Source organism: Colius striatus, chromosome 5 (genome assembly GCF_028858725.1).
Source record: "Colius striatus isolate bColStr4 chromosome 5, bColStr4.1.hap1, whole genome shotgun sequence".
Lineage (NCBI taxonomy): Eukaryota > Metazoa > Chordata > Aves > Coliiformes > Coliidae > Colius > Colius striatus.
The window spans coordinates 7,419,426-7,433,362 of record NC_084763.1 but is presented as its reverse complement, the minus strand read 5'-3'; the positions used below and the strand labels follow the sequence as shown (position 1 = coordinate 7,433,362).

At 37.3% G+C, this 13,937-nt stretch overlaps 1 protein-coding gene across 2 annotated transcripts in view; it reads right to left on the bottom strand.

Annotated features, from left to right (window-relative positions):
* The window catches only part of CPNE4 (copine 4), a 215,450-nt gene that overhangs the window by 159,447 nt on the left and 42,066 nt on the right, over positions 1-13,937 (bottom strand). The window contains exon 2 of one of the 2 annotated variants that reach the window (XM_061996389.1): positions 10,656-10,843. In XM_061996389.1, the coding sequence (XP_061852373.1) occupies positions 10,656-10,835 (180 nt within the window). In that variant the 5' untranslated portion in view covers positions 10,836-10,843. The remainder of the gene's footprint in view (positions 1-10,655; positions 10,844-13,937) is intronic. The other variant, XM_061996390.1, reaches the window with a different exon arrangement.

Below are 13,937 nucleotides of genomic sequence, written 5' to 3'. Positions count from 1 at the left end.
GATTCAGCTTACCACTTATTTTTATTTTGCCATCTTTAAGTGGGACATTTTGAACATAAAGATATATTTGTTGAGGCAAATCATCTAAGCAACCTAAAGAGTACAAACTTTGTATAGATTGTCCAAAATGCCCTATAATTTTCTTAGCAAGTGAGTATCTTTGTAGAGCTAGGATTAGCAAAAGCATTCTGTTTTGCTCTCAGCAGCAGCAGCACTGTGTTGGTGCCAGTAGCCACTCCAAACCCTCTGCTAGGAATAGGGGACTTTTTCAGCCCTTTCTCTTTTCTCCTCTGAGCTAGTCTTCTACTAGTTTACACATTACCCTTTGAGATTTTCTTTTAGAGAACAAAAAAGGATAGGAAAGAAGATAAAAGCAGAAATCACAATTCCAATGCTTTACTTAGATGAAGTCTTAGCTTCCAAAGACAAAGTGTGAAACAGTTAAAGCAAAGCCACAACAAAAACACAAGAATACCATTTCAGGCAGCGAGGTGGTCTGCAAGCCATGAGCTGATGGGCAAAATGTCTCTTCCTTACATGAAATATTCAAAAGGGATAGAAACTTACTTTTCATCAAATAGTGATTGGGTTTTTAATAGAAATGGAATTTCCATTATGGACATGGAAATCAGGATGGGGGGGGAGTAATTTATCTAGAAATATACTCTGGTTTTGTAGCCTGCTTTGAGTCTGCTCTGAGCACTCACAAACACCACATACAAGATGAATACCACAAACTACACAAGAGATCTCAATGCAGAGCCATGCAATAATCGATGCAGTGAGGCTTTGCTTGGATCTCACTTGTTTTAAACACAAAATTTTGCTTTCCAGAGAAAAAAAGAGTCAATCCTTTCTGGTTTTTGAAAATGCAAAAAGACTGAAAGTGTCTGTGAACAGATCAGGTGAACACGTCTACATGGAAATGGAGTTTGTTCACTCCAATTCTCAGATTTCATGGAGCCTATATTCTGGCCTGAGTACAACATGACTAATGTAATATATTTTGAAGGTACTGTCAAACATGAGGGAAGGTAAAAAAACAACAGTGTCAGTGAAATTGCTTTTACTTTCCTTTGCTTAAACTCCATCAGTTCATACCAACAGCATGTTAATTTGTTATGTACTAGTTTTAAACCAAACCAGCTCAATTAATGAATTAATTTGCTATCCCTGGTCAATCAACATTTGAATAGAACTTTTAAAAGGACATTTGCAGTAACTCAGACTGTTTCTAAGTCACTCACTCTCAGACTTCTTCCTTCAGAAAATGCTTCCTATTAGGCCCCCAATTCCATCCTTCAAAAAGGAGATGTAATTCAAGTTGCTCACAATCTCAGTCCCATTCTCATGCTGTAGGCTAAAACTTCATGTACTGAATCAATCAAGAGAATTATCTACTTACAAACTAGCTCCAAAGATTGGACCAAACCAGTCCATGTTTACTGTAGGTTTATCACAATCTGTCAGACTACTAAAGTCAAGCTAGGTTTAAAATCTGTCCTGGAGATGTGTGAAGTTTGTGTATCTGTAATAAATAGTTCATGAGAGGCAGGCATGTTACTAAGCTAATTTGAAATGTGCATCTGCTGGCCTACAATAAAAACCACCTTAGACTCTTCATCTAAATTTAAAGTATCATGTATCTGAGGTACAGATATTCAAGCTGCATCAAAAGAAGGCAAAATAATTAAAAAATGGGGTTTTTTTATTGTTGGGCTGCTGGTGGCCATATGGCAACTCTTCCCATGCAAAACTTGAGCATTTTTCATTTCAATTTCTGTCAAAAAAATGCTGAATGCAGTTAATATATGCTTAATCTAGATGTAAGTGATAGTGCATCCTCCCACTTTACAGATTGGGACTGGACTTCTGCAAAGTCCTTCCAAAGGCTGTTTAGAGCTACTAGTATTGTGTGCATCAGGAATAAATCTTGACTGTTTTGTGGCTTTTTGTTTGTTTTTGGGGTTTTTTTAAGGTGGCAGCAGTTACTAATTATTTCCTCATATTTTTATTATCAGCTTTTTGGTTCCTTTACTTGCTGAGTGCCTCTGAAAAAGCTCTTCTGAGGATCTATGTCTGCAAAACCCTAGTACAGTATTCCATGAGAAAAATATATCCCAGCTTGTATTTTGCAATCTCTGTTTTAATTCCTGAGTGAGAGAGATAGAGAGCAAGCAAGTAATTTCTTAAGATCATCCTTCAGAGCTCTTGGTTCTTTTATCTTGACCTGTGTCAAGGAAGCCACAGCTGAAGATTTCCCACCATCTGAACATTCTCAGTCCATGTTACCTTGCCTCTGCCTGACAGGGACACATGACAACAGATAACTCTCCCCGTTAAGCACCTCTACAAGATGAGGTCATCCTTCTGGCTTAAAGGCTGTCCTGTAAGCTTGTGTACAAAAGCTCAAGTGTTATTTTTTATGCAGTCAGGGATTACTGCCACAGATTTTAGGGAAAGGCAGATTTCTTTCTGTAGTAGGAGAAAATAATCACTCTCAGCTAGCCATAGAAAGGAAGGTATGCCCTCAGATCTATTCCTGCCCTTCTGGATAATATGAAGAGTACGACTAATAACTACTCTACACCAGGATTCAGTCTTACAGGTGTGTCAGACAACTTCATATGTTTTCTATAAACAATACAAACTGTGATAGATTAGCACAGTTATTCAGTGCAAACAAAACATTGGGACCACTCTGAAGGTTTCCTTTTCGTGGTATCTTTTCCTGATATCCTTGTATCTTCCTTAGATAATTTTGAAGACATTTTGAATGATCTCTCCATTTATTTTTACTCTACTCATACTACAAAACCACGAGGCCGGACCTGGTTTGCAAAGTAAAGTTAAGTTGAAGGCAAAATTTTCAAGCAGTTCGAAACCATTCAAGATATTTCTACTAGCAACAATTTACAAATGTTTGCAAAGTCAGAGAGAAAGCTGTCAAGTGAGCACTTAGCCCAGCTCCCTCCTTCACAGGTACAAATGAGAAAGTATTCACAGAGCACTGCTTGCAAAACCAGATGTGCACTAACTGAAGGTGGATGCTGGAGTATGATTACACAGAAATTGTTCACAAGAAAAGAACAGAGTTCCTCAATCATTTCCATGATCCCTGATCCACTGGACACTGAAACGGGATGTAAACAAGTACAAATCATTTTAATCTGAACTAGTACACTATTAAACTGATTTTTAAGCAGGTAACTATATCCTACCATGGAAAAAAGGTCTATGGGATCCCATAAGTCTTTTAATTCTTTCTTTTCCGTTTCTCTCCCAAAAGCAGATTTACCAGGCAGAAGGCTCCTGGAAATTGGTCCCAACAGCAGTTCTTCTGGTCCAGAGGACGGTCCAGGCCGTAGGATCAGGGAAAGACCATGTAGCTTTTACCACCTCTCTATGCAAGTGCTCCCTCCTGACTCCCAAATCAAAAAATCTTTACTCTGCTACAACATGAAGACATAGGGCCTAAGAGATTTAGTTAGAGAGATACAGCCAGAAGCCAGCCTTTTAATGCTTCTGCAGCAGGGCATCCTACAGCTCTAGTAGAGAGGAAATTGCCAGCCCAAACATGACCATTCTCACTTTCTCTCCTTTGTGCATGCCCTACACTTCAGAAACTGCACTACAGAGGCAGAAATTGCTGTTTCAGCTAGTAGAACATTATGATAGTTCATATGTATTGACTCAATGTGACAGTATTTGACTTCTATTGAAACATTCTGCCTGATTCAAATGAGTTCAAGTTTAAAGATTTAGTGGATTTAAAAAGACAGGGGAAAAAGCATTGTAGCCATGTTTACGTGCAGAAACAAGGAGGAGGCTCAAGAGAAAGCAGCAGTGATGGATGAGATAATAGCAAAAAAGAGCTATTATTAAACTGACTTAAAATGAATAGTCACTTATTACTACCTGAGGTGTAAAAAGAAAAATCTCATCAAAACCTAATGACAGTGATGTTTCTGAACCAGGCACGGGAGGAAAAAATTTCCAGTACTGGCTTCTAATCAAATATTTGGCAACACAAAAGATTTACAGCCTTTAATTTTCAGACTTCTGACTTTGTATAAGTAGGTGGAAAAGACCTAGAAGAGAGAGTTGACTGTCTTTTTAAAAAGAATGGTAATATAAAATGCAATTCCAGGTTTTGAGTTTGTGCATATGTGGTGGAAAAATGTGCACAGTGAAACAGGATTTGAACAGAATATTATGAAAGATGTTCTGTAGGATATGGAGGAAATCTTTACAGCAGATTTTCTTCTTCCTTCCCCATGGAGAACTTTACTTTTTCCTGAAAGAGCTCAGGACATGAGCACTGCAACTTGCAAATCCTTGGAACAAAGGATGCCTCCGAAATATTAAGGCTTAGAAAAGAAAATATCCAATTAGATGAATTCAGGCAGAGAATGGACTGAGATAAAATATTCAATTAGCCTGCAACCTGACCCTGTAGACTTCCAGTGGTGTTTCAAAAAGATGAGCTTTCTTTGTCATTCACACCATATGAAAGACTTCAGGGAAATTCACCAGCAGCAGAAAGCAGTAGCTGAAAGCAATCTTGGCAGCAAGAGAAGCTACCAAGTAGTCTTGAGTGAAGAAGCATTCATTAGCATCAACATACACTTAACAAAAAAGGAGAAAGAAAAGTACAATATTGAATGATGGGGATATAATAGACTACAAAGGCATGTGAGCATGCACATTGCTGTGGTGTGAATAAAATCATAGCTTTCTGCTTGATGACTTAGAACACAAAGGATCTAATGGCACCTGAAAACCTCTTAAGCATCATCTTTTAGCAATACTACTTGGGAAATGAATGCAGCAGGAGTGCTCCCATTTCTTCTTAGGTACAAAGGTCAGTAATCAACACTTGAGCTAACAGATCATCACCAGCAAGATGTGCAAGGCTGACATGTCTGTGCACAAACCAAGTGCTTTGAAAACATGTGAGATCTGGGCAGTTGGGATGAACCAACAAGACTGCCAGCCCCAAGTCAGGAATGATAGCACCTTGGACATATCATGGATTAGTTAAAAAGAATCTCATCACCTTTCTTTTTGATGAAGATCTTGATCATTTCAATTAAATACTCACTTTTTCCCCACTGGTTTTCAACAGCCAAGACTTATATGAAACCCAAAGTATTTACAATAAATCTAGTATTTCATTAAAGACTTTGTCCTAAGCTTTGGCCAGAGAAAATGCAGATAGGATTTCCAATTATCAGCCCTGTTCTACATCCAGAAGAGAAAAAAATTAAATCTGGAAATGGAACAGAAGTTTCTTCACAATGAAAAGAATTAGTTCCATAAGAGCTGCATCAGTGAAAGCGCCTCCCCTGACTGCAACTTGTACATCATCTAATATAAAACATCTCATTGGAACTTTGTAACTCCCCTGTCTTTGTCAGAGAAAAATCTTCTAAAGATGGTATGTTCACCTTGCTGTTACTTCATTATTTAAAATTGATTTTATATGGGATGTTCGTTTATCAAGTCAAAACCCTAGAGTGAAATCAGGAAAAGAAAACCCCTAGAATCTGCTCTAGCACTATTATTTAAAAAATAATTCCAAAAAGTCATCAAATATCCAATAAGCCAACCTTCTGGGACACTTTGCAGCTCTTTAAAGTAGGGAATAAGCCCTAAACCACTGCCGGAAAAACAGGCAGGGAATACAACAGCAGCTTTTGGCACTGCACCTCTAGAACGTTCTAAAATAACCACCCAAACTAATTTGTATTCCTTGATGTAGGTTAGATAGGCTTACTCTTCAAAATACAGGACATAGTATTTGCCTTCTTATACAGTCACAGACAAATCAGAAGGCTGAAATCCCAAACTGCATTGAGAAAACGTATAGGGATTTTCGGTGTCTCCTCCAATACAGGAACAAAGGATTTAAAATGAATCAGCAAGTAGCAAGTTCAGAAAATACAAATAATATTACTTTATTCAACTTCCACTTAAGCTGCAGAACTTTTATGTCCCAGTAGATCACAAAAGTTCATTTTTTAAATACAATGTTCTTTAAATTTATTTGAACAAAGTTATAAAGTGATTCTACCAATGTGCTTTTAATTACAATGACATGAACTGTTGTGTAAAAGCTCCAAGCTGCAAACAGTTGAGGGCTGGTAGAGCAAGCTGTAAAGATACTTATATATTTCCCTGATCTCACACTTCTTCAATGTCACCAAGTAGCAGATGTAAGGCAAGGTTAGACAGGCCTTGAGCATGATTCTGCACGGCTGATCCAATTTTCACTTCCATCAAAATACATCATCTATTACTCTGTTCATCTATATTAACTGAAAAAGATGTATTTATTTGGGTTTGTTTCTATATGGTTTGGAGTTTTTTTCCTCTCCTCAGTGCTTCTGTATTTATTTTGGAACAGTCTGGTAGAGACAGGGAACATGTCAACCCACTGGCACTCTCATTTCATGGCTTTTTGGCTTCTGCGTTGGGCTGTGACAGACACAGATGGATAACATGAGAAAGACTTTTGGGTATCTATGGAAACAAGGCTGAAGTCTGCCTGAAGGTCTTCTCCTCAGATCCTTCCCCCATGCTAGGAAAGGGCAGCGAATCTCCCCCACTCTCCAATATGCATAGGAGCAAAACAAGGTAGCAGGTGCTGGGAATGGAAATGGAGAGCTGAGATAGTCAAGGAGGCAGAAGAAGAAGGATGCTGGAACTAATTCAGAATTGAAACAGAAGAGAGAGCAGGACTAAGGGGAAAAGTCAGTACAGGTGATGAGCAAGAGAGCATCCTACCTACAGCTTTATTCCTAGGTAGCCTGTTTAGTAGGCTTCACTGGTATTTTACACATTAACTAGCTCCATGTATTTCCAAGCTAGCTGTCTGCATGAAGGTCTGTGTAGATGAGCAGGGTTAGGACTCAAAGCAAAAGAAGAAAAACATTTATTTTTTTAATTACATCAAGTTGATTAGTGAAATCAAGTGTCATGCTAATTGACAAGTGAATGCCTTTTATTTTAAAAATGCCAAAATAAAAGGCTTTGCTTTACACATTTTTATTAAAACTCGGACTTCACCTTCCATCTGGTTACATCAGTCTATACCATAGTTCCTGATTTCATGGAAATCTCATATGACCACACACAGCTCAGCAACTTGCAAAACAACATGTGTACTTGCCACATGTAGATAACAACCTGTGAACAGGCTCAAGCTACTTCTTTAGGAGTAAAAAGTTAATGAGAATTTCAGTGCTAGCACATCTCTGCTGAAGACTGCAGTGCTATATGCAATTAACATTTATTACACAAGGACATTCACACTGAGGGTGGGTAAAACAATCGTTGGAGAAAATGAATTTATCATCGTGTATCTTTGCCTGATTCCACTACTCCACTCAGCCTTTCACCATCTGAAGTTTAGTCCAGTAATGAAACGCCTTCAACACATTCAAACCAATATGGAAAAATCACACATCAAATTATTATCTTAAACATTTTAAGAAGTACAGCATTTGGCCACTCTACGAGTACACCTGCCTAAAACTAAGGCCAGAAGAGCTAAAATTCAGCCCTGGATTACCAAATTGTCTTTAGTACATATGGGTAGCATACTCAGACTCTGATATATCACACCCTGTCACCGTAAGCTAAAAGTACGAACTTCAAGTGAGAAAAAGAGTAAACTGCTGATTTTCCTGAGAGACTCAACATATATTTTTAATTCTAGATTAGTGGAGATGATGCTTTTCAGACAGCATCAACATACATAGATGGGGAAATGTTGGGGGGGGAAATATGTTTGCACGTTTTTGCATGTGCAGGTTTGTTTACAGGAAAACACCTACCCAGACTGGAAGAGAAAACCAGCAAGCATATCTGTGCCAGAACTGAGGAGAACACCCAGACTTCTCTGAGTACTTGTCCATGTCCTGCATGTGTTCCTAAAGGTAATGTGGCCATCTGCAAATGATCTAGGGAACTACAGGCCAAGCAATCTGACTTCAGTTCCTTGGAAGGTGATGGAGTAGTTAATGCTGGAAACCATTTCCAGACACATCAAGTATAAGAAAATAATCAGGAACATATACATATATGTCATTTCCAGTCTCTGGAAACAGCACCTATTCAATAGACATATATATTTGTGTGTGTGTGTATATATATATATACACACACACACACATATATATATATGTGTGTGTTTATATTCACATATATATACACACATAAATATGTATATTTTTATTCTGTATTTCTAAGTGTAGTAGCATAACTTACAAAAACAAACATATGCACACACAATACTGCAGAACTGAAAAAATTAAATTCTCCTCAGGCTGGGAAAATTTTAATAAAACATGTCAGAAGATGTGCACAGATTCCTCACTTTCAGGAATTGTCTGCATCTATAGAGGAAATCCCTCAAGTCTTAGCATCTCTAATTGCATGCATAATTCAATTCCATCAGCTTAAGCCCATGAGTTTCAGTTGCATCTGGTCCTCAGTACCTTCCATACATTTCAGAAGCAACTGTTTGCAAAAACACAACCTTATTTAGACCACAATCTATGTGTTTCAGGCACCTTCAACCCAGCTGCTCCATGTTCATAATTCCTCCACAGAACCAGAACATGTGATCAATATGCATTTTTCAGTGATACTTGATTTTGCTACAGTCTGTTTGGAGATATCCAGCCTCCAAGAGTTTAAGGTATCTGGAAATTCAAGACAAGTTCATGAAGTCACTAAATCCAGAGATGCAAAACTTCAGTTCCAGTCCTCTTTGGGTTGGCATTTAGTGACTTCTGTGTTGAATATATTAATTTCACTGGTAACCAGAGTCTGTCTGTTCTCTCGGGTCCTGCTAGATCATTGATTGTCATCAGCAGAAGATTCTTCCAGCCAAATTATGTCTCCAGCTATACCTGAGTGACTCTGCTCAATGTAGCTCGGCAATTGGAACTTAATTAAAAAATCTGTTGAGAATATGTTGGCCAGAAGAAGAAAAAGCTCATCGTATCAGGGCTGTATTAGCTCTGCAGCACTGATAGGAACATGAACTAATAAAACCTTTTTGTTCATACTGAAATGAACATCTTGGACTTTCATTAGACAGTAGGAGCAACTGACGTAAAATGTCAATTGTATCAGCAGGCAGATCTGTTCTGCAAGAATTATTCTACTCAGACAATCACTTTTCAAATGAAAAACCATATCAAATAAAGGGAATCTCCATTACTATATAAGAATATATAACTTAAAGGTACTTACCTTGCTCATAACTGGCCACAGACAAACTATGTGAAATGCACTGAAAGTTATTCAGAGAATCGAAAAGGCCTAAAAGGTTTCAGTCTGTCCTTTCCAAACAGGGATGTTTCACTTATTTTGACCTTTAATCCACTGCTTGGTTAATTACTACTATTCAAATGATCACATACAGTACACCTAAATGCTCTTTTCAACATGGCTAGCTAAAATTACCTTCTTGGGGGTTAACTGTTATGTCTCCTTAAATTTCAGTTACATGACAATAATTTTGTAGCACTAAGATAATTGTCATTGTTTCTACTATAGATTGGTCTACCAGGGACCTATCTAATGGTTTGACATCAGTGAACTAAGAAAAGAGCAAGAATATTGAATAAAACCCCTTAAACTGGAAATTTTTCCAGTGCTGGGTCAGCAACAGCATAGCACAGGTCTATAAGGCCAAAAACCACTCAACTGGAATAATTGGGACAATATTCTCAAAGTCTGCTAAACTTGGTTTAAAATGCTGAATTGAAAACTTGATGAATTTAGGGCTGCATTTGCTGCATATGCTCACAGATACTAATTTTATCTTTTGATAGATAACACAATCTTTCTGAATGCTGAAACTATTAAAAAAAGGGATCAATACTCAAGCAAAATGAACTGCATTTAATATAGTCATAATTTTCTGATAAGTTGCACTAAAACTCACATCTTTTAGTTTGACTATCTACAAACACTCCCATGTAACTTAAGTCAAATAGCCAATAATATTTCATTTAAAATATTACATTCCATTCTAATTTTCTTTATTTACAATTTGCATGTCTCTAAGACATCCTGCTTCCATTCATCAATCAAAGATTAGGTAAAATAACACCAAGTGGGATTTGAATCAAATATGCCATCTGGAAAACAGGCCAAATTGCAAAGGCAAATACATAAGTAACTAACCTCATAAGTTACTAATTTCAATTGTGAATCCAACTGTAGTTCTCAAAATTTGCAAATCAAGCTACTCCATCACCAAATTCCTTGCCAACTAGTAATAAATACACCTCTCTTCCCTAATATTTTTCTCTTTTTAGATTGGAACACGTGATGCTTGCTGTCATTATCTCTGTTCTCATATAGTTTTTATGAACCAAGAGGGCCTAAAGAGAAGAGTTTTATGGTGCTTCACTGTCTAATCACCTTCATTTTTAGTCTAGTCTCCAAAGAGAAGTTTAAGTGCCTGATTCAAAAAGTGTTAATGGAAAGTCTCCCTTCACTCTTACAAGACTATACCACAAGCCTGAAATTGCTGCTTCTCTCTATTGTTCTTGCTATTTGAATGTTGCCTCATTTTGTCTATGTTGTCCTAAAGCATCAGAAGCATCATCTTTATTTTATTTAACACTCACCTCAAACCACTGGCCATGTGACTGCATTTTAAGGATGACACAAGGATCTGGTTTTGAGAGGGCATCTCTGTCTGATATGCTTTTGCATGCAACTCGCAGCTCCACTTTAGTCAGGCATGGGCTGTTAAAAATTCCCAGGGTATTGGCTGCTGATTCATAGATGTTGCTCATTTTCTTCATTCCTTTCTCTGAAAGAGAGAAAAAGTCCATTAAAAATGGTGCACACACAGTCCAGTCCTTCCTTCCATGCAGAAGCCCACACAATGTTCTGCTAGCCAATGGGATCCCATAACTGTTACCAAGATCCAGAGCAAGACAGGAAAAAACAAAATCAAACAAAAACCCAGAAGAAATACATCATCTAGTATGTTGAAAATTAAGTTCAGAATGAAGTTTTCCACCATGGTCCTGAACTCTGTGAGTGAACTGTGACCTCAGCTTCCAGCTCTGTTCGTGCTTATAGAGACACATTTCCCCAGGCCAAATGATAGACATGATGATAACTTTTCATTTCTTCTATTAACACCTCATTCTAGTAACAAGGCTAAATTAAACCTGTTCACCACTCCTTCAATCTGCTTTTGTTTTTCCATACTCTAAAACTCATGCACTTCATCTTGAACAAACTTCTTGTGCAAATGCTGTAGAAGGCTCCTTTCATACCAACCTTAAATTCGAAAATACATTTGCCTTTCTATTTGCACATGAAGCAAGTAGTCAAGGTTGATGTTCTAAGCAGAAGGGCAAGATATTTATGTTGTCAAATCTTGTTGTTACAGTGTCTGCACTTCTGGATCAGGAATCAGAGTTTGATGAACACAGCTAGCTGGAGTAGTGAGAAGCTCTGTCCCTTACTTCATCGTAAACACCACCACCAATCTTGTAGCTCAAATCCTTACTTGTAGCAATAATTCACAGCTCCTGAGCAGGAAGGCTTTATAAAACCTGTTGCTCTCAGCCATTCTGCATTTATCAGTTCACATTCTGTAATTTTATCAAGCTGTAATTAGCTGTGATGTTTGTAATTGCAGTCTCACACAAACATTCAAGTGAAAGCAGCCCTTTAAAATGGGAGCTAAGAATGGTTAGCTGAGAGTCAGTCATTTCTCAAGGTACAGGTTGTACAAGCATCTATCAGTCTGTTTTCAGTTTTAAAATGCACTGCTTTTCTTGTCCCAGCTTGTTTTGATACCTTGTGCATCTCAAGAATAAGTAACTGAATTGGATGCTAGCATCCCCATCTGTAAGAGCTGCAAAAAATTCATTTCACACTTTTAGAGGGCAGATTTATCTTAGCAGATTACCAGCAGATTTTTTGTGGTCTGTTTCAAACTTCTTCCCTCTCTCTTCCACAACACCCTGTTCTCAGAGGTTAATGATTTTTGAGAACTATTTGGATAAAGTTAAATTCTGGCTATATGGAAATGAAAGTGAAGTTTTCCCAGCTCTGCAAAGTTAGAAATAAAAACAAAACCCACAAAACCACACCTTCAGAATATCCAGTTTCCCTGTGAGTTATAAATGTAAAATCAAAAAGGTATTTTCAAATTCAGAGTCAGAAGAGTTGGCAATACAGTGTGGACCTCTAACACATACAGATACATTCCTGCAATGTAAGTCTGACTGATGAGGCAGATGATCTGTCCTCCTTGCATCTTGTATCTTACAATGCCTCAAACCTATTCAAATCTGTACAACTTACTATATGACTGCCAATCTGCTGTGAAAACCCCAGCCTGCTGGGATTGAGATGTAAGTGATTGTGGATGGATTCTAACCATTCCTTCTAGCTCAGATTCATGGGCATATTTCCTTATAAGAAAATAGGTTTCTTGAAATGTGAGCTACACCACACCATAGTGCCTGACATTCTAGGATAAAATCAGCCTCTTTTAGCCCTTCCCAGTTACCTAAAAATGTTGACATCCATTGGATTTGATGCTAGGAAAGAAAAATGTCTCTGAAAGAAATAAAAACTACATAAAATATGGAAAAGATAATGATATTAGGCTACCTTATAAAGCCCAAAGAGTATATTCAACTCCTACACATTGTGTTCCTATACACTAGTTTTAGCTAAGATTCTTGATATTGAAAATAGATGAACACCTCTCAAATTTGTCTTTTACAAGGGAGGAAACAATATTTTGTGCTGGGTCAATTCATGTCAGTGATGTTAAGATCACAGTCCTAGTTAGAAAACAATGGCAAGCAGAGGGAGCTGGGGTCAAGTCTAATCAGAACTCCTCTCTTACAGTTATAACTCGAGAAGCAATGATCTGCATGTAGGAGGGACCTGACATATGATACCTCAAGTAAGCATGACAGCATCTGGAAAAAGTGCTGCCAAAAGTGTGGATTCCAAACAATGTTTGAGAGATTGGTTTTCTTCTTTTTGTTGCTTTTTTCCAGAAAGAGAACAGAGTAAGGTGGTGCTTTGAAAAAAATCACTAAAGGCTACTATTTAGTTCAAACTTACATATGAATACATAACATTTTCTCTGTATTTTGCTAGCAATCCTCACAAGTCTGTTTTTTCATCCATTTCTGATATATCCTTGATATGTCAGATGTGTAAGTTTCCATTAACTGAGATTAAAAAAAAAAATCTGTTAAAAAATGAGATGAGGGACTGTTGTCTAATCATTCAGCATTTTATAATCCTGTCTCCTTCAGAAAGCTATACAAGCTCATCCCACACATTGACAAGACATTTTTACATGTTGCCCTTTCCAAATTGAAGTCCATTCGAAAATTGGGTTAATTCTGTCTCATGCACATCTTACATCATTAATGAAATGTCATCCTTTGTGCAGAAATAGGTTGGTGATTTAATTAAATCAGATGATTTCAACACTAAAGAGAAGGGGAAAAAGTAGCAGTGTGAGGAGGAGAAAGGTATTTTTTCTTCCTCCCACAATAATTATACACTGGGGTTTTTTTTAACAGTAGATGAGTATAAAATTATATTTCTTTTTATTACTACAACTATTACTTCAGCTTTTACAAGATCTAAATTTATCAATGGAAAAGATCAAGCCACAGTCTTATTCTTTTGTTCCATTGTATTCTTCTTTTAATACCATCATCATCTTGGGCTGTTGTACTGATGTCACATTACCAGGAAGCTGGGGGCCTGGAAAATAGATTTTGAGCCTACTGGAATTGTCTAAGAAGATATTATTTTACATAAACATAGCCAAATTAGATTGCATAAGAAGCTTTTTGCCAATTAACTATGTATATTATTGATGGAGGAATAAATTTTTCTTATTTCTTTGC